We start from the raw sequence: 21,993 nt of genomic DNA, 5'->3' as shown, positions 1-21,993 counted from the left end.
GCAGCCTGATGGATCTTCCTTCTCTCTGGGATGGAGTTGGGCCGCTATTGAGCACTTTCTTCTTGCCCTGTTGTTGAAAACTCATTAGGAGGAGGATTACAAATGCACACTCTGCCGTGGTTTTCACTGTTTGTGTATGAGGAATACTTGCAAACATTTAGGCATTCCTGGTGACCCTTTGCAAAACTGACACACTCCCATGCACCCCTGAAAATATTGGCACACTTCTGGCTATCCATTATTTTAACTTCCAGATGATGATTCCAGTTATGCAAAGGTAATCTGCATGTTTATTAGAGATTTTCATACAGCAAGTTATGTGCTAACAAGCCAGCCAACAAACAAAGAACAGTACACAAATCTGATAACCAGCAGACCTTCTAAGTTCCCACCCATGTTGTTAATGTGTTTTATTGCTCTGCAGTACACTGTACCAGAGGAAAATACTGATATAATGTATATAAAATTATAAATATAAAATTATCAAAAATACTTAGCGATATAAACTGTAGCACACTAACTGATATGGTCTTTACTCCCTGTTTGTCGTCTTTATATTGACTATCATGATTTTTTTTTGTTATTCAGGGAGGGATGGCTTTAATCTATCTCTGCGTAGAAGATATTTATAACCTCATTAACTACTTCAGTTTTAACTATTGGCTGTTCATTGGCCTATCGGTTGCCAGCCAGATTTACTTGAGATGGAAGTTCCCAGATCTACCACGACCTGTAAAGGTAAGAACATTAGTTAAAATGGCATTTGCTAATAAAAATCTCTTACAAAATCAAAATACTGTGGATGCTGGAAATATGAAATGAAAATGGAAAATGCTGAAAACACTCAGCTGGCCTGACAGTATCTGTGGGGAGAGAATCAGAGTTAATGTTTCAGGTTGCTGACCTTTCGTCAGAACTCAATCTGTTTTGGACACTATGGGAAAAGCTTTGTGCAGGGAAGTGGCAGAGAGCTGTTCCAGGGTGCCACCGATGTTACATCATAATTGGCCAGATTTACTCCCAGGTACTACCAATATTTCATTGTAATTGCAATAATTGCACAGAAGAAAGCCTGTTCCACATAATACCTGTATTACATTGTATCTGCAAGAAGAAGTTTTGTTCCCAAATATGACTAAATATGCTAAATTGTAACTGGCCAATTGAGGGTCTGTTCCCAGATACTGCCAATGTTGCATTGAATATTGTCAGGAGATAGTCTGTTTGCCACTTAATGTCAAGTCCACACAAATAGAGAGCATTACATCCATGATAAATCTTGTAGGTGTTGGAGAGGCTTTGTGGATTCAGGAGGTGAGCTACTCACCAAAGAGTACCCAGCCTCCAACAGGCTTTAGTCACTGTAGCATTTATGATTCTGGACAGTGTTGGCCTCGGGATTTTGATGGTGGGGAACTCCATGATGACAATGTGATTGAGTATTGAGGAAAGGTAGTTAGCCTCACTATTATTGGATGGAGTTGGTCATTGCCTTACACTTAAGATCATAAGAAATAGGAGCAGGAGTAGGCCATTTGGCCCATCGAGCTTGCTCCCCTATTCAATAAGGCCATGGCTGATCTGATTGTGGCCTTAACTCCACTTTCTGTGCTCCCTATCCCCTGCCCCCAGTGCATAACTCTTGATTCCTTTGTGGATGAAAAATCTATCTAACTCAGCCTTGAATATATTCAATGAGCCAGCCTCCACTGCTCTCTGGAAGAGGATTCCAAAGACTAAAGACCCTCAGAAGAAATTTCTCCTCATCTCTATCTTAAATGGGAGATCCCTTATTTTTAAACTGTGCCCCCAGTTCTAGATTCCCCCAAGAGGGAAAACATTCTCTCAGCATCTTAGTCCCCTCAGAATTTTATATGTTTCAATAAAACCACCCTTCATTCTTTTAAACTTCAATGAGTATAGGCCTAATGTGATTGACCTTTCCTCATAAGCCCTTCACCCCAAGAATCAGCTTAGTGAACCTTCTCTGAACCGCTTCCAAAGCAAGTATATCTCTCCTTAAGGAAGTAGACCAAATCTGTACACACTACTCTAGGTGCGGTCTCACCAATGCTGTGCACAGTTGCAGCAAGACTTCCCTCCTTTTATACTGCATCCCTCTTGCAATAGAGGCCAACATTCCATTTGCCTTTCTGATTCTGCATGCTAATTTGTTGTGATTCATGTACAAGGGCACCCAGATTCTTCTATACTGCATCATTCTGCAGTCTCTCTCCATTTAAATAATATTCTGCTTTTCTATTCTTCCTGCCAAAGTAGAGAACCTCACATTTTCCCACATTATACTCTCTCTGTCAAACCCTTGTCCACTCACTTAACTTATCTATATCACTTTGCAGACTCTTTGTATTCTCTACACAACTTGCTCTCCTACATATCTTTGTATCATCAGCAGATTTGGCTACAATACAGTCAGTCCCTTTATCAAGTCATTAATATAGATCATAAACAGTTGAGTCCCCCAGCACAGATCCCCGTGGCACTCCATTAGTTACTATTTGCCAAGTTGAAAATGATCCATTTATCCCGAATCTCTCCCTCCCTGTTATTTAGCCAATCTTGCATCCATGCTAATATATCTCCCCCAACACCACGAGCTCTTATCTTGTATTACCTTTTATGTAGCACCTTTATCAAATGTCTTTGGTATCCCAATACAGTACTTCTGGTATCCCTTTATTCACCCTGCTTGTAACATCCTCAAAAACTCTAAATTTGTCAAACACAGTTTCCCTTTCACCAAACCATGTTGACTCTGCCCAATTATATGTTGATTTTCTAAATATCCTGCTACTACTTCCTTAATAATGGATTCTGCATTTTCCCTGTGAGGTAACTGGCTCATTGTCTCCCTCTTTTCTTGAATAGTGGTGTTATATTTGCATCTTTCCAGAATCTAGGGAATTTTGGAAGATTGCACCTAATGCATCCACTATCTCTGCAACCACTTCTTTTAAGATTCTGGCATGCAGGCCATCAGGTCCAGGATATCAGCCTTTAGTCCCATTAGTTTTCCTAATTCACTTTCTCTAGTGATCATGATTGTTCTAAATTCCTCTCTCCCTTTTGTCCCATGCTTTTCTAGTTGTCTTGGGATACTTTGTGTTTTCTACTATGAAAAAATACTTGTTCAAAGCTTCTGCCATTTCCTTGTTCCCATTATTAATCCCCCAGTCTCTCACACCAAGGAACCAATGCCCATTTTAGCTACTCTTTTCCTTTTTATATACTCATAGAAGCTTTTACTGACTTTTAATGTTTTTTGCTATTTTCTCTTGTACTCCAGTTTCTCCCTCCTTGCTTTTTTTAAGTCATCCTTTGGTTTCTAAAGTGTTCCCATTCTTCTGAGCTACCACTAAGCTTTGGAGCATTTTATGTCTTTAAATTTGGTACCATCCTTAGCTTCCTTAGTTAGCGACAGATGGTATACTCTTCTTGTAGAATCTTTATTTCTCAAATATATCTTTGTTGAGCGTTATGAAATATCTCGTTAAATGTCTGCCACTGCTTCTCCGCTGTCTTATCTTTTAACAGGTTTTCCCAGTTCACTTCAGACCCAAATTTCTCTCGCTCAAACTGAATGCAAAATTCTATCATGTTATGATCATTCTTACGTAGAGAATTCTTCATTAGGAGGTCATTAGTTAATCCTGTCTCATCACACGTTACCCGGTCTAAAAAATAGCCTGTTCTCTGGTTCGTTCCAGAACATATTCTTAAAACTGTCCTGCATACACTCTCTTTATGAACTCATCATCCAGGATACCTTTGCCAATTTGTGTGCAAATTGTTACTTATCAGTCAAAACATGAATGTTGTCCAGGGATTGCTGCATGTGGGAATGAGCTACTTCATTACCTGAGAATTGCAAATGCAGCTGGGCACTGCAATCCTTAGCAAACAGCACCACCAACAACCCCCCCCCACCGACCCTGCCGCTGCCTCCCCCTTCTGATCTTATGATAGAGGGAAGGTTATTGATGTAGTGTTTTAGCAATTTTGTAACAGTTTGGCTAGTTCTTCAGTATAGGTCTTCAGTACAGACTGGCACTTCTGATGATGAGTATCTTGGGGAAAATGCTGAGAAGGATCATCAACTTGACACTTATGGCTGAAGGTGGTTGCAAATGCTTCAACTCTGTCATTTGGACTTACAAATTGTGGCCTGCCACCATAGAGGATGGGGATGTTTGTGGAACTATCTCCTGTTGCATGGAGTCAATATGGAGGATTCCCAAGGCTGTTCACCTTCCCACCCCACACCTGATTAGTACATCACTGTGCCCCCTGTCTGGTGCATTTCTCCTGCTGGTGGGACAGGATATATCCTGGAATGTTGCTGGAGAAGCCTAGGACACTAGCTGATTTGTATGATTGTATGTTTGCCTAGTCTGTGCACTCCAAACATAAAATTTCAGACAGTGACTTCACAGGAAGTAAACTTAAAATAGCCAGGCTCTAAATTCACTCAGTGCCCATCTTATTTGAATTTAATCTAAGGGATCATTTTAAGTGGGCATTGTCATTGATAAGTGAGAGTTTGGATCTGTGGGAACACATCTGCTTTTTAGTCAGAAGGTTTAGGTCTCAAGAAAGACTTGAACACACAGTCTCACTGTACTGTAGTACTGTAGGAGCTCTGCTTTGTTGGTCACGCTATGTTTTGGATGCAATATTAAAACGAGGCACCATCCGTCTTAATGATGGAAACAATCCCATGATATTATTTTCAGAAGAGTGTCCTGGCTAACTGTTCTCATTCAACTATCATTATCAAAAACAGGATAACTGGTCATGCACCTACTTTGCTGTTTGTGGGATCTTGCTGTGTTAAAATGGCAGTTGCATTCATGACATTGACTACACTTCTTTCCTGGTGTCTTGAGGACATGAGGCACAGTAAGTTCTTACTAAAATCTCATTACAGCACAGAAGGATGCCATTTGGCCCATTGTGTCAATGCTGACTCTGTTGAGCAGTCTAGTCAATCCCATCCCCCTCTTCTCTCCCAGTAGCCCTGCAAGATTATTTCCCTCAAGTGCCCATCCAGTCTCCTTTTGAAATCATTTAATTGTGTCCACTTCCATCACCTTCATAGGCAGCAAGTTCTAGGAGAACCTCTAACAGAGTCATTCTGTAACTTTGTGTTGGTTAGTCTTTGCTTATTGGAGTATAGGAACAGGAGTAGGGCATTTGGTCCCATAAGCCTGTTCCGACATTCAATAAGATCATGGCTGATCTTTGATCTAACTCCGTATTCCTGCCTTTGCCAGATATACTTCAATAGCTTTGGTTAACAAAAATCGATCAATCTCAGGTTTAAAGTTAACAATTGACTTAGCATCAGTAGTTGTTTGAGAAAGAGTTCCAAACATCCACCACCCTTAGTGTGTAGAAGTGTTCCTTACCTTCACTCCTGAAAGGCCTGGCTCTAATTTTTAGGTCATGGCCCATAGTCCTAGATTCCCCAACTAGTGGATATAGTTTCTCTCTATCTACTTTATCTCTCCCTCTTAATACCTTGAAAACTTTGATTAAATCACCTCTTAGCCTTCTAAATTTCATGGAATGCCTCATTAGTTTGTTTAATCTGTCCTTGTAATTTAACCCGTGGAGTCTAGGTGAATCTATGCTATGCCCCCTCTAAGGCCAATACATCCTCCTTAAGGTGTGATATCCAGAACTGTTCCCAGGATTCCAGGTGTGGTCTAACCAGCATTTTGTAAAACTGAAACATAACTTCTATTCCCTTGTATTATGGTCCTCCAGATATAAAAAACAGCATTATGTTAGCATTTTTGATTATTTTCTGTGCCCTTCCATGACATTTTAATGATCTGTGTTCCTAGCTCTCCAAGTCTCTTTGGATTTCCATTGTTTCTAGTTCCATTTTTGTTCCATTTGGAAAGTATTCTTTTTTAGGACCAAAATGAATAATCTCACATTTGCCTACATTGCAATCCATTTATCACCAATCTGTTTTTAACATCAATCTGTTTTTTTTATCCTTCCATCTATACTGCTTACAATGTCATTAATTGTGTCGTTAGCAAACTTGAATATGTAGTTTTCTATCCCATAGTCTAAGTCATTAATGAATACTGTGAACAGTTGAGGCCCCAATACTGATCCTTGTTGGACACCACTAGACACATCCTGTGAATTAGAGTATCTGCCCATTATCCCTATTTTGTTTCCTGCTGCTTGGCTAATTTCTTAACCAAGTCAGTAATTTGCCTTCTATCCCATGAGCTTCAATTTTAGCTAATGAGGGGCTCTTGAGGGGCTTTATCAAATGCCTTCTAAGTCCATGTAAATAATATCTATAGATAATCCCCTGTCCACTACTTTGTCATCTCTTCAAAAAACTCAATCAGATTTGTCAGGTATGACCATCCTTTACAAGTCCATGCTGGCCCTCTCTGATCAGCTGAAAATCTTCAAGATGTTTAATCACCTTCTCCTTAATTACAGACTCTAATAATTCCCCGACAACAGATGTTAGGATAACTGGTCTACAATTCTCTAGTTTCTTTCACCTTTCTTAAGTAGAGAAGTGACATGAGCAATGAGCAATTTTCCAATGTATTGATCATTTAAAATGAAAGCACCTTGTGAAATTGATGTGAAGAGTGGCATGGGGGAAATTAGTGAAACTCTTTTTTTTCTGCAAAAGGAGCGCAAAGTGAAAAAGACTAGCACAAGGCACTACTTAATAGATATGTGACATACATAATGCATAACGTGCATCTCTATAAAACTTATTAGCTATCATTTTGTGATTTTATCACTTGCAATTTTTTTCCAGCTCAGCTTGTTCTTTCCGATTGTGTACTGCCTGTGCAGCTTGTTCCTCGTGGTGATGCCCCTCTACAGCGACACCATTAACTCCCTAATTGGGATTGCAGTTGCACTCTCAGGAGCTCCAGTCTACTTTTTCTGTGTATACCTCCCCTCTGAGAAGCGACCCAAGTGCCTTAAAAAACTATTACGTAAGTTGCACAGATACTTACAGCTTCTCGTCCTTGTGTCTATTGTGCTTTATAGATTATCACATTACTACCGTGTAGCCTGATTGGGAGAATCTGGCATATTTGGGTAATGGAGCAAATGGAATCTGTGTGAGGATTGGTATCGCTAAATTTACTGGGATTTGTGCATCATTACTGCTGAACTCAGGTTATTGGCACAATGAATCTGAGTTTTAATATGTAATTGCTGTTTTAAAGTAACGCGCTTGTTGTTTGTGTGAAATGTTTAGTAGTGGATGGTTACTAATTTTCTGTACTGAGGAAGGAAGAAGCCACAGGTAAATCCTTCAGTTTCCCAATATAGTACAATCTCATCTGTTGTCATCCTTAAGAACATAAGAAATAGAAGCAGGAATACACCATAAGACCCTTTGAGTCTGCTCTGCCATTCAATAAGATCATGGTTGACCTTCTATCTCGGCTACACGTCCCACCCTATCTCCATATCTCTCGATTCGTCTTCATCTTCTTCTTTTCTCTGTCGTTGGTGATTATTCATCGAACCACAGCAAAGGGCCTGATTTTTTACTATGGGGTAGGGTAGGGCGATAGGCCCTGACTCTACTTCAGCCAGAAATAGGATTGAATCCTATGCTATTGGTGTAAATCCAATCTGCTCATTTGCCATCTAGCTAACTGAGCTAACTGACCCCCTCCCCACCCTCATCTCTTGATTAATGTCCAAAACTGTATTAATCAGTCTTGAATATACTCATTGAAGTCCTCTGGAGTGAAGAATCATAAGATTCATAACCCTTTTGGTCAAGAAATTTCTTCTCATCACAACCCTAAACGGTACTTATAATGAGACCATGACCTTTGGTTCTAGACAGGGGAAACACCTTCGCAGCATCGACCCTGTCAAGTTGTATAAGAATGTTATGTGTTTCAATGAGATCACCTCTTCTAAATCCAAGATTATAGACCAATTTTGCTCCATGCTTTTGTTACCTCTAGACTCAACTATTCCAATATTCTCCTGACCAGCCTTTCACCTTGCATACATCATGAACTTGAGCTCATCCAAAATTCTGCTGCTCATTTTCAAACTTTTACCAAATCCCGTTCAACCATCACCCTTCTGCATGCTGACCTACGTAGGTTCCTGGTCAAACAACACCTTGATTCTAAAATTTTCATCCTTGTTTTCAAATCCCTTTTCTGCCTCACCTCTCACTATTTACAGCTCTACAATCCCCTGAGATCTCGGTGCTCCACCGATTCTGATCTCTTGTGCACCTCCAAATTTCATTGCTTCACCTTGTCACCCATGCCTTCAGCTGCCTAAACCCTAAGATCTGGAATTCCCTCCCTAAACCCCTCCACCTCTACCTTTTTCCTCTTAAGATACTTCTTAGAATCTACCTCTTGAACAAGTTTTTGGTCATGTCACGACTCTCTGGGCATAGTGTGCTGTAATATCAAGCCCCACTCTTCCCCGAGCTGTGACAAATGTGAAAAGTTTGACCAAACCGCCAGATTGCCCCAATTCTACCTAACTGTTTAATTTAGGTTAACAGAATATGAGCACCAGGTTTGTAATATTATTAAGTAAATAACTGTTTATTGAACAAATTGCCTTTAACTAGGGGCAAAAGAAAGAAATATGAACTGCTAACTTCTAACTCTATAACTTAAACTCTACACCTTCTTAAACCCTTATATACATGCATTTATGCACAAAACATAGATTTTAAGGGTAAGGTAAAACAGTTTAATAGCACCAATCCAGAAATACAGGATTAGAGGGGTTGATTTTGATTGATGTTTTCCAAATTCCTTGCAGTTTGTTGTTGATGACATGAGGTAGTCTCCCAGCACTTTCAGTCTGTGGGTCATTGGTTGAAAAACTTGATTTTCAATGTCTCTACTGGTGGTTTTCTCCTTTTCCTCTTGACAGGGGTTTTCGGAGAAAGCAGGTTACAGAGATGAGGGATAGCCAGCTAGCTATTATGGCAGAATTGCTGGAATCTTACAAACACTGGAGAGAGAGATTTCAGGTCTTCCCTCTTTGCAGACTAGGAGCTGTTCTCCCTGCACTGTCACCACACACAACCCTGGTCACCTAGTCAGAAACCAATTAAAATGCTGTTGTCAGGCAGTTTTCCCTAGTCCAGAACTCTTTTCTAGCACCGTCCTGTTCTAATGGTACCCTATGTTCCAGGATTGCAACATTGTAGATATTCCTCATCCTGTTCTAGTGAATATGTCTTTCAGCTGCAGCCATGGTAGTTTTTAAAGCCACAATCCAAGAAAAATAAAAAAAGGTTCTTTACAGTCACATACCATAATATTTCATTATATAGCTCTGTGTTAAATGTTGTTAATGTTTCGCACCTTGGGATGTTTTTATTACATTAAATGCAGTCTGTAAATGTAAGTTATTGTTGTTCAAATTCATTGTTGCTATTTATTCAGTTTGAGCCAATACCATCATTTTGCTGTCATTTCTGTTAATCATTGGCTGAGCTCTGATTGTAAGGTCTAATCGGTTGTTACCATCAATTGTTCATGTATTATATAGGTATCCTGAATCACATCCAACTATGTACCATTAGGTTTAGTGGTGATGCAGCCAGTCGGAATTCTTTTTCTTCAGGCATTGTGACTGAATTGTAAATAAGTTAGTTGAAGGAGCAGCCTTTGTGCTGTGGGTTAACAAAGTGTGCACGGTAGTTAAAGCTGCTTCTGTAGATTTGATGCTGCAGATATTTGCAGGATTGGTCCTGTATGTAAACCTTGTGTTTAACCAAGCGCCATTCTCTCTCATCACTCGTTATTGATGTTTTGTCTTTGTGTTGCTCAAATATGAACTTGATGCACATAATTGCAAGTGGGAGGCTGCTTTTTCCCCCGAGTGAAAATAGTTATAATCTTATTTTTATTATTTTCTAATGTACCTATAGTGCAAAGATAGTGGAGATGAAATTGGTGTGTGTCAGCCTCATAGCTGATTTTCACCACTCCCAATCCTTCTTTCTCATGAAAATTCATGAAACGATAGTTCAAATGCTTTTTGAAGACTTATTTTCTAGACCCACTGTCCCTTCTACTTGGTTTGAAATTTAAAAATCATGACACTTGTTCAAGTCAGTGGAAAATAAAATCTTGCGCGATGAAAGATCGTCTTCTGACTTACTATGAGCCTGTTATGCACTGCAAAGCTAGTATATTTAGTAACTTTATATGTTTCTAGCATGGAGTTAAAAGCAGCTGCTTGATTGACACTTTTTTTCCCCCAGATATCTCCTCTTTGCAAACTCAGAAGTTGACGATGTGCTGTCTAACAGAAGACGAGTTTGTCGACGACAAGGAATCTTAACCAAAATCTACCGAAAACTGTTCCAGATACATGACACAAGACATCGTTCATGCAGATATCGAACCCTGCTGTCGTTAAAGCTATGTGACACATCACTTGAATCTGGCAGACTTAAAACTTGACAATCAAAATGCTGCAGCCTACACTATTGGAATATTTCTCTTGTATTGATGGGGTTTTTTTTAGCATACCACCGTCTACCCTTTTTATAGAAGTAAATAGCAGTCTCATCATAAATATTGGTGCTTTTATTTTGAACTGTCGATTTTCATCCTGCCATGGAGATTTTTGACTTTAGTCACTGAGTTGCCAAATGTGATAGGAAATGTTCTGGAGGGGTGTGAAAGCCACTTCTGAGCTGCCAAATATTGGGAAGACACAATTAAGCTGGGAAAATAGATTCCATGGTCTGCAACATTGTCTGTAGGAATCGGGAAGCTCTATATTGATTCCTTTTCCTTTCTGAAGTTGCACCCCTTGTTGTTTGAGGTGGAGTTCCTCTCCAGATTATTTCAGGCCACACTCTATGGTCCACATGAGAGTGACCCAACTTCTGGGTCTCCACAGCAACATGAAGATCGACATTGAATGGTGACTTTTAAAATATTAAATGAAGAACACCTGACACAATTTTCCTTGCTTGTTTTAACAAATGAACCTTTGATTTAAATCTGAATCTGTTCAGTCTGGAGTGGGTTTATCCAGGATGTTGTCACTGCCTGGTTCTCCCTGCAATTTTCAGAAAGTTTTTTTTTAAAATTACTTGTGTTAGAAGAAGCTTCAAGCCACTGTTGTAGAATGATGCTAGAAAATGTCAAACAGTAGAAAATTCTGATCCAACATCCAATTAAAATGACCAGGGGAAGAGCTTCAAATAGTAGAGCACCAGATTTGCACAAATGTGTTCAGTTAATGCATTCCAGCAAAAAGGGGATTGTGTGTATTAATTGAAGGTAGCCGGTTAGATGAAAGAGAAAAATGTTTACAATGAGCAAATATCCCTTGCTTGAAATTTTTAAGTAAACTTAAATATTTTCAAATTGCAAATCATCAATTGAAAATCACTGCCTGATCATGTACTCGCCCAATGCCCAAATAGGTTCACTTTCCACCAGGAATCACTGGACTTTGATCAGGACAAGAAAGCTTGGCTGACTTTCCCCTTACTTGGCACCAGGGCCTCTGAGGTATAGTATAGTTACAGCCCCATTGAAGTCTACTAATTTAGCACCATGATTAGGATAATTAAAAACAGGGACACTATTCAGAACATATTGTTTCAAGTTTGAGAGGACCTATATTTGTGTAGGGCCTAGAATATTTCTGCTTGATGAAGTAGCAGTTGGGTTTGAGGCTGTCAGGAATGTTACAGTGGCAGGGCTCAAGAGATTATGAACAGTATTTGACCTCTGGGCAAATGTAGTAACTACTATATCTGAAATAATGTGAGTTTTAAAAGAAAAGTCCTGTTGTGCTATTGCTCAAATAATTTTTCATCTTCAGCATTTAAACGGTTTACAGATCCATTTGCACCTATTCTGTAACAGGCAGAGAACTTATGAGCTGCAATAGGAAACTGTTAGTGATAGTGAATTGTTCTGTCGTTCAGAGAGCTGTGCAGTACAAGCTTTTGGACCAAATGGACTATTCATTCTCTGTGTGTTCAGTTACAATTTTACAACTCAGGTACAGTAGAGCAACAGCTAACATCCATTTCCTTCTTGTGTGACCCATTTATGTTACACGCAACCGCCACCGCCTGCACTGACTCCCTGCAATCTACTTCAGTATAGCTTTGATGCAAGTTGGCTCCACTGACCTCATGACAGTTGTTGGTTTGAAGATTCATGTGTTCTTGCCATTGTCCTCTGAGCACCATGATCAAGTTGAGTTCTCAACTTCACTTGCCCACCTTGGTAATACATCGTCTGATCATGCACTTTCTGTTGACCCAAAGGAAAGTGACTTTGATTTGTCACCCCATCCACTCCTATCCTTATCAGAAACATGTATTAAAATGGGTAACATGCAGTTTGAGTTCAGTGTGTTTATGCCTGATCAGAAACTCCCTCTGCTGGTGTCTTGAACTATATAGACACTGCCATGCATTAAGCTGGGTAAATTGTGTGACCCGTAATCAAAATGTTTGGAACAATTCACTGAGAGTCTTGAGTTGCAGTGAAGATTCTTCTCTAATTGTTTGCAGGCAATTTTTAAAACACAAGTGATCTCTTGGGTTTTCTGTCTCACCTCTGTTATTCTGTACCTAATAGAGCTGCTGCTTTTTGTATTGTAATACATTTATTTTACTGACACTGGTTTCAGAACCCAGGAAAATTAGACAAGATTATTCTTAATAGTTAATGATTTTAAGAATTTATTACAATCTTTTGTTACGTAATTGTACCTTCATGTAGGTTTACCTGATTACAGATGGTTGTAACGTTTTTTTGTGACTATGTAATTGTGAACAAATAATAGTAAAAAAATTGTAGCAGCATACAAATGCATTGTGTCTCAAGTACTAAAACGGTATTCTGATGCCAAGCTCTTGGTATTTAAAACAAGTATTACCCGCTGCCTTTCTCTTAAATTTAAAGGTAATTTTTGAATATGGTTTTCAGTTATAGAAATGTAAAATTCTAATGGTTCATGCGATTTGTCTTGGTTTCCAACTGATTGCTTTGGCTTTCACCCTTTCTTCCTTGTTTCCTTTCTTTCGTTACCTTCTCTTGCTCCCCTCTATCTTTCCATTCTGAATTGCATTGTAGACCAGAGTTAAGCATTGCCTGAGAGGTGAGGTGGGCGCACAGTCCTTGGACTTATTGGAGATGACTTCACCAGTAGTGAGGAGCATTGGAATTATGCAACTCTGGCCTTCACCTGAATGGTAAACAAAAGCAGGAGCCGTATGCAAGAGGTGGGATGAACCAGTGAGAGGCAAGATGAAAAAAAGCATTGAAATGGTGTTGGGATAAAAAAATACAGGTAGGAGCTGCCGTCTCTGTATTAGGACAGACAACCTATTGTATGCAAGTCTTTCCAAAACAGGTCTGAGTTTCCCCACCAGCACAACTGAACACTGCTTCATCAGTAAAAAATGATTTTATAGGCTCCAGTTACTGTATCAAATGTTATTGAGAGGAAGATGCTCGATTAAATCCTGTGAAAAGAGCCAAAATTACATTTCTAAATTCCCAACAAACAGGGATTTCAACCTCCCAGCACCCTGAACATGTTGCTCTTAAGATTATGTGGGTTTTCTCTTTGGCCATTTAGTGCCTGAAGACATTTGTGTAGATTAAATATTTCTGATCTTTCAGTTGAGTTCCTTTACTATCGCCTGCTAGGATTGAACATCTAGAGCATTCAAATGTAGATATACCCTAACCTCTGTACGTTTAGTGCTGCATCACATAATCACGCACTTTTAGGCCCAGATTTTTGTTGCTGGGTTGAGTGCGCAGAGACAGGAAGATTCCTGGCTCCAACCACCCAACCTTTAAAAATTGCTGCCCAGATACTGGATTTTTAGTTGGGGGTGGGGTGGGATGGGCTGGATTAGAAGTCCGGGTGGGTGACCCTGCAAGAACTGAGGAGGCTGCCGGGTGTGGAGGCGGGGCTGGGCAGAAGGCCTACATGAGGGATCCGGCATTCATGACCCATGGATGTCATGCCCCCATGCCATCCAATGCTCCTCCACCCACCCCATGGCCCTTAATAGCCCTTATGCCCCTCCATCCATCCTCATGGCCTTTTACAGTACTTTTGCAAGCTTAGTGCCAACTAATGTCAACCCATGCCTCCACTCACGACCCTTTGCCTTTTTCCAACCATGCCAACTCACACAGTATCTATGATGGGCAGACATCAGGGCCCTTGCAGAGATGAGATAACATAAAGCCCTAAATGTCAAATGCAGACTTCGCTATAATAAAAAAAACACTCATTCATAACCGATTTACCAAACTTACATTCCTTCAGCTAAATAAAGCCTTATAACAACAAACATTTAATTCAAGTGTACAATCCCATAAAACAACAAGCATTGGAATTCATAGTCGTACATCAAAGATTTTATAACTACTTGTAGCTGTCAATCAAACTGTGAAACCCCACTATGATAATGGATGTTATGAAATCAGTCAAGCAGCATTGATCCCATAACGGAAGCCCTCAGGCTTATGTCAATAAAAAACAGTGAAATTGCAAGCCATAATTTTTTTTCAATATTCCAGACATTTTTCTCACAGATTTAGAGGGCAGGACTTTTAAATGCTTTGACAGGTCCTCATGGCACTTTTGACAGGTGCTTCTGACAGTTGGTTTTTAATATGCCTGTTGACCGTTCTAATGAGCTTGACAGTAATGAGTTTATGCATATTTATGTCTACCTTTAACAATTCCAAAGGGCAACTTACCTTCCCCAAAAGTGTCGCGTGACCAAATCCAAGGGTGAACCTTACCTCTGCAAAGGCTATCCAAACGAATCCATGAAGTTCAGACTTGCTCTTTCAAGGTTTAATCTGTACACTTTGGGCATCAGGTTTAAGGCTACCAAAATCAGACTTCAGTGAAGGCAGCTGATAATTTAAATGGCCAGCTGCCTCCATAAAATGTGCATGCGTGAAACATGCCCTGCCCCCACTCCCGCCTCTTCAAAAATGGGAAGCACTATGTTTGGAGCGGGACTTGTGTGATTTTCAGGCTGTTCTGCTGTTTTTTGCTATGACAGCCTCTCTGTTGTGGTGAAACTCTGGGCCTTGATGTAACATTTACTTTATATATTTGTAAAAATATTTTGAATTTGACAATGAAGATATAAATAGAAGTACTAGAATGTAATATAATTAGTTCAGTGTATTGGCTGGATGGTGTGAGTCCACAGGGAAGGTGTCTGGTATTAGTGTCAGATCTTAATTCAACCTGACAATGACTGAAATTCCATGCTGTCTCATATGTTCATATTGGATTGTGTGTTATTGGATACATTGAGAAAGTTTGGCTTTGAATTTTCTAGCCCATGTTCCATTGTCAGGGGAATAAAGAAATGTCTCGACAGAGATGTATTGACTCCCAGGTGTGAGGCTAGGTATCAGGGAAAGGATACAAAAGCATTTGTAGAGGAAACTCTTTCGAGTTACCAACAGTCACAGATTGCAACTTCTTTCGAGTACAATCACAGTTCTTGGTTTTCCGGGAGTGGGACATGAACCCACAACCCTCTGATTTAAAGGCGAGGGTGCTATGAACTGAGCTGACACCTCCAAGCATTTGTAGAGGAAAGTGAACAACTGTGTTGCAGCCAATGATCTGGAAAGCAATAGAATTGATGTCTTGCAAAGGGAGTTTGAGCAATTAAGATGATTGGATTGATGAGCAAGAACTTGAAGTTAATAGGAACAGGAGTCAACTATTTAGACCCTATTCTATTTGGTGAACGGCTGAGCTGCAACCTAACTCCATTTACTTTAAGGGATAAGGGAGGGGAGTGGGACTAGGTGGAATGCTCTTTCAGAGAGCCAGTGCAGACTTGATGGGCCGAATGGCCTCCTCCTGCCCCTTAAAAATACTGTGATACCTGCCTTTTCCCCAGATTCCTTAATACCACTGTGCATGGTAACAGGAGCAGGCCACTTCGCCCAGATTACTCCCAGTGCCACATACTACTCAGTGTAAGAATAGTAGGATAAGAGATTTTAAATGTGATTCGGGTAATGGTGTAGAAGGGAAGATGTCAGATTATTGGGACCGGTATGAGTGGCCAGCGCAGGTCATTTGGTTTCACCTGAATACAGCTGACTCTGTAACTGGTACGATTGTCAACTCTTTGTTGGACCTGTTCCTGGATGTTCAGTTATGTGACATTCCCTACACTCTACATATGTTATAACATTTACTTATTGATTTGATACATTCAACAAAGCATTGTTATCAATGACAGCTATTTGTATTCTTTATTAGGTTTGCAGGGTACCAATATGCTTAACCTGGAAATCTCATCGTTGCACTCTTTTGCATCTTGCTCATCACTAGGCCCCTTCACCAGGTATAGGTTGATCTGCTCCTGACAATAATGAAGTGAGGCTGCCTTTGGCAGGAAAAGTAGATATCTTTGTCACAGCCTCTGTTCTGATGCTTTATCTTCACAGGAACAGTGGTGAACCACCTCTCCAGCAGACATAAGGGTGGTGGCACCAGTGCAAGCAATGTCAGATATCCTAGTGGGAGTGGCTCAAACTGACGATACAAATGTGCAGGTGGGATAATGTGGGACAGGAATTGACAGTTCAGGCCATCAAGAGGCAAGTAGACATCAACAGATTGCAGATGTACTTTTTCTTCCAGGCCATCGACAGCAATTGTCCGTTCTGGGAGAGAATTGGGAGGGGTGGCCATCTTTAAGTTTGTATAGTTCATTATTGCATTAGGCAGTGTCTGCCTAATCATTGTATTTTCATTGATGACGTTGTTATGAACTACATCACTGAGCTAATGTCATGTTCTCTGTTTCCTACTGGGAGCTATCTGTTTTCTTTACAGAAGGTGTGAACAGAATTACTTTTCTCCTGGATTGCCAGCAGCAGTGTCTAGGTCCTAGGAGATTGATTGATTGATTGTGGGAGATTCCCAGGTAATCCAGCACACTTATTTATGAGAAAACGTTTAACAACAGCAGGTGAGGGAAACAAATGAGTTGAGAAAGCTGAAAGGAAAAGGCCAAGGAGTTGAGGAAGGGGAAAAAAATCAGAGGCAGATTAAAACAAGCTTCTCAGGGAGGTTTAAGATCTACGTATGCTCATGCAAAACGTATTGAGTGTGTGAGTTTGTTACAAATTTTTTTGCTCTGCATGTGATAGCATCACCAGTCTCTCCTACAACCATATACCCTTTACAAACTAGCTTTACAGCTCAAAAGTCTAGTTAAGCATGGTATGAGCGTAGATCCTAATAGTAAGATCTCTTGTATACTGGGTTCTCTGATGATACAGACACTCCCAGGTGTTGGATTGATACTCCAATGGGACATGGCTGAACATAAACAAACAAAATGGCTTATCTTACACGTACGGTATGAATTAACAAAAAGCAGTCTTCTAATGAACTGCATTTATTATTGTTCTTCGTACCATGAAAAATAACAAAAGTCACTCCCTCATTGCTAATGAAGAATTATTTTTACAAATTGTTCCCGGAAGACTTGCACCTAAGCTTTTCTCTTGGAGGTTTCATTTTTCATATCTCAGCCTGGTGTTTCACAACCTCCCTCTCAATGAGCGGGTGGAAGCTCGTGCTCAGCTGTGGGCGTAAATAAGGAGGATTATTTATTCATGTATTCACCTCAAAAATCTAAATGCCCTCTCTCATGCTTGAGAAAGCTACAGTTCAAGAGGATAGTGCGCTTTCACAAGTTGTAAACAAAAGAATAGTTCATAGTTCACGTGTTTGTTATGTCGTAGAAAAAGCAGTTGTTGCTGGCCTGTTGAAAAAGGTGTTTCCACTCCTGAAGGGTGGTTTTAATAGTTGGAGTTATATATTAGGATGATTGTGGGAATTCCCTCAGAGATTAATATTCAGCAGGTCGCGAAGTTAGTCACTTGTAGTTTTTATTACCAGCAGACCAAGTTTCTGTATTCGTGGACTTTAAACGGGAATGGCTGGGCTACTTTTAAACATATTACACCCTCCAGATTTTTAAGGCCTTTTTCTTCAGCTGCTGTTTCCTTCTGTGTTCTCTGCAAACTGACCAGTTTTCCCTCTGGTCCTAGGGATAATGCATTTGATTTCTGTATGCAAGTATGCAATCATTAAATGTTTTAATTCTCAACAAGCCTCTAGGTGTTTCATTAGTTCTGCAGGTGGACGGGAACCCATGATATTATGAGTGACTTATTTGTCATTGAGCTTTATTGACAGGTCACACAGTTCATGTTCCTAACCAGGCAAATGTTGCTCTCAGGTATTGAGTATGGAGCCTGCAGCCCTGGCATGTAGTGGGGGTTCATCTTTGGTGGGCTAGCTGAAGGAGCGTTGGATCAAAGCCTCCCGGGTGTCCCTGCCTCCCTGGAGGTTGCCCAGGTTGGCGTCTATCCCCTCAGCATTCTCCTGATTGTGCTCGTCCTTGGACTCACTGCTGGGCTCGTCTGCTGCCAGAGCAGCTGCGTCAACGTCTTCTCCCTCCACTGTGCCCCCCCCTTTCCAGTGCCAGATTGTGGAGAGCGCAGCATGCAACCACTATCAGCGACTCACGATCTAGAGAGTATTGCAGTGCGCCCCCTGAACGGTCCAGGCATTGGAAGCACATCTTGAGAAGACCGATGGTTCTCCCTACCAACGCCCTTGTGGAGTCATGGCTCCTATTGTACCGCTGCTCAGCCTCTGTTCTTGGATGGCGGAGAGGCGTCATGAGCCACCTTCTGAGGGGATAGCCCTTGTCACCCAGCAGCCATCCATCCAGCCAGGCTGGAGCACTGAAGAGCCCCAGCACCTGGGAGTGTCTGAGGATGCAGGCGTCATGGGAGCTGCCTGGGTACCTTGTACAGACTTGTAGAATCAGCATCCTATGATCACACACTATCTGCACATTCATGGAGTGGAATCCCTTCCTGCTGAACCGGGCTTACCTGTTGCCGCCTTGATGGCCACATGTGTGCAGTCTATTGCACCCTGGATGCAGAGGAACCCAGCAATCACTGCAAAGTCTCTGGCTAGCTCAGCCTGGCTGGCCTCTTCCCAGCGGTAGTGAATGAAAGTCAGTGCATGCCTGAACAGAGCATCTGTCACCAGCTTGACACAACTGTGGACAGCTGACTGGGAGACTCCACAAACCCACCGACCCTTGGAAAAAGCGGGAGGCATAGAAGGCATAGAAGGAGGCAACCGTGACCTTCAGCGCCACTGGCATGGAGTCTCCACCCACACAGGTCAAGCTGATCTCAGGGCCAATCATCTGACAGATGGAGGTCACTGTCTCCCCTGAGAGTTGGAGCCTCCTTTGGCACTGCACCTCAGATATATTGAGGTAGCTGCTTCACCACCTGTAAATCCTGGCAGCAGGATAGTGACGTCTTCTGTGGTCTCCTCCGCCTTGGACTTCCTGTTGGCCCTGCGCCCCTTGTGCCTGCGCCTCTCCTCCCATAGGTGGCTCCCCTGGAGGCTGAATATGGACTCCTGGCCTCATCCCCCTTCTGGCCCTGTCTTCCTCCTCAGAGCAGGTGCCTCCTGTGGAGACCACAATCCCCATTCCCAGGGTAAGGGAAGGCTGTCTGATACCTGGAAGGCCCCAAATGTTATGATTCCTCCAGAGACCTGAACTGAAGCCTGTTCTTTCTGTCAAAGCAGCTGTGAAGCAAATTGAAGTTGTCCTGTTCACACAAGCAAGTAGCAGTAAATTTTAAAACTAAAGTACTAATAATTCGCATCAGTGAGCCCACTCACCCCTCTTATCCTGCCCGTGGATGTGGTTTTTAAAAATGTGGCCACAATGGCAGACTGAAAATCGCACGGGCTGCGAAAAATCGCTGTTAATTACTGCCTCAAGGCCCTTAACTGGCCCATTAATTAATGGCAGTCGTGCCTCAGAACTCATAGCACCCACCCTCCGAAATATCGCGATGGCGCGCGGTGACATCGGGACACGCCCGATGTCATTGCTGGTCCTTTTACGCGTCAGTGTGTGAGGCCCGCCCCCACACGCCAACGGCAAAATTTTGCCCATTGTCCTGTTCCTGAACCTGTTTTGAATCATCTGGGGGAGAATTTTCTCCTGGTCCGGGGCAAATTGCTGCCCACGATTGGCTGCGGGCTGCCATTTTACGTGGGCGGACTAATTAAAGCCCCCCCCCCCCCCCCCCCAGCGTGATGCGCACCCGGAAGCGCTCAGCGATACCTAGGAGAGTTGGGGCCTGCGCGCTTTCATGCATGTGCACGAAAGAGTGCCGAAATCTCCGAGGCACAGAGCTGCCTCAGGGAGATTAATTTCATTATGAAAAATTGAAGAAAGGAAAAAAATTATTCAGACAGTGTCACATGAGCTGGAACACGTTTATGAATTTTGATATAAGTTTTTATTTCATTAATAAATCCCTCATGAAACCTCATCCCGGCCTTGGATGAGGTTTCATAATAAGTGCGAAGGCCGCCTGGGCTTTTCACCTGCCTGCCAACCTTAAGGTTGGATCGGCAGCTTTCTCTATAGGGCTAATTGGCTTTTAAATGGCCTTAACAGGCCTTTGGCAGTTCGGCCAGCGCACAGCCAACTCCGGTGCTCGCCCGCCGAACGGAAGATCTGAATGACACGCGGTGATGTCGGGACGCACGCCTGACGTCATCGTGCGACATTTTACGCGTCGGTGTGTGGGCCCCACCCCCACACGCCGTACAGAAGATTCTGGCCCTGGGTGCAGTACATAGAGGAAAATTGAGTGGGGAGGATGAAACGCCTGTAAGAGTACTTGCTTGGTTTCTGCTCATCCATTTAAGGATGCAGGAACAGAACAATTTTTGTTCCATAGCTTACTTTACTTTCAGAAAGTTCTTGATAAAACTCCTCCAGGAATTTTGAATGAAACTAAAAGCCTTGGAAATCCAGCACAGAATATGGAATTGGATTAGAAGTTTATGAAGATAGAAAATGAAGGATACTTGTGAGGTATGTAACGTTAGACAGGGGAAGATGATGTTGATTACAGTGCAGCAAAGGTCTGAGTTTAATAAATAGTTTTGATTATACATAAATGATTTGGATTGTAGCGTCAATTGTAGTCAAATGGTCAAGTAGCTAAAATAGGGAGATCAGTAGAGGCAGTGGATGCAGCTGAAGATTTGTAAAATGATTTACATCCGCCGTGTATTAGAACAGGCAGATGAGTCCAACACTGGGAAATTGACCAATATTGTATTAAATTTAACATGTCTCAAATGTTCCATTCCATAAAAGATGCTAGTGATACCTTGGTGCTATAAACTTAAATATGTATATTATAAGTGTCTTTGCTCATCTAAATTTAAGTTGATTTAAGAGTTTATTTTTGCAGCAAGTCATCTAATTACCAGCTGATTATCACTGGCATTATGTTAAAGCTTAAGTCAGAATATGAATTGCTCCTACTCCATCACTATAACTTCACTAGAAGTTATATTAAAACTATATATTAAAATCAATACAATTGTATCATTGAAAAACACTGTGTAACATCCTTCTGCAGATCCCCTTGATAGAATGTCCACAGGTAATGGTGATGTTTTCCCTGTGTTGTTTCCCTGTGGTGCCAGTGTAATAGGATTTCTAATTTTAAGCTGATTTTTAGTAATATCACAGACCACTGAAAATGCCATGAATCTTCAGCATGCCCACTCACTAGTTCCTTGAACGCTCCTTGTGTTTTTCCAATTAGTCATTAACGATATTTAATTGCTGCACGCGTTGATTTTTTAACCACTGGGCTTCATTCACATGCTTGCCCATATTCTGTCCAGAAAACTTGGCCTCTGGAAAATTCAACCACTTGCTATAACCAAGTAAATGTCAGGAAAGGGGGTTATGGGGTTTGGAGAAGAAGAGGTCGAAAATATCCTTTCGGCCCTAGAGGAGCATTCCAGCTCTTCTTGCCTGGCAAA

At 41.5% G+C, this 21,993-nt stretch overlaps 1 protein-coding gene across 3 annotated transcripts in view; it reads left to right on the top strand.

The window, feature by feature from the left end:
* LOC144679015 (Y+L amino acid transporter 2-like) overlaps positions 1-12,941 on the top strand; it is a 100,837-nt gene extending 87,896 nt beyond the window's left edge. For all 3 annotated transcript variants that reach the window (XM_078539232.1, XM_078539231.1, XM_078539230.1), the window contains exons 8-10: positions 589-738; positions 6,830-7,013; positions 10,295-12,941. In XM_078539232.1, the coding sequence (XP_078395358.1) occupies positions 589-738; positions 6,830-7,013; positions 10,295-10,374 (414 nt within the window). In that variant the 3' untranslated portion in view covers positions 10,375-12,941. The remainder of the gene's footprint in view (positions 1-588; positions 739-6,829; positions 7,014-10,294) is intronic.
* The last annotated feature ends 9,052 nt before the right edge of the window (positions 12,942-21,993 follow it).

This window comes from Cetorhinus maximus, chromosome 3 (genome assembly GCF_964194155.1).
Source record: "Cetorhinus maximus chromosome 3, sCetMax3.hap1.1, whole genome shotgun sequence".
NCBI lineage: Eukaryota > Metazoa > Chordata > Chondrichthyes > Lamniformes > Cetorhinidae > Cetorhinus > Cetorhinus maximus.
This window is presented reverse-complemented; position numbering and strand designations above follow the sequence as displayed.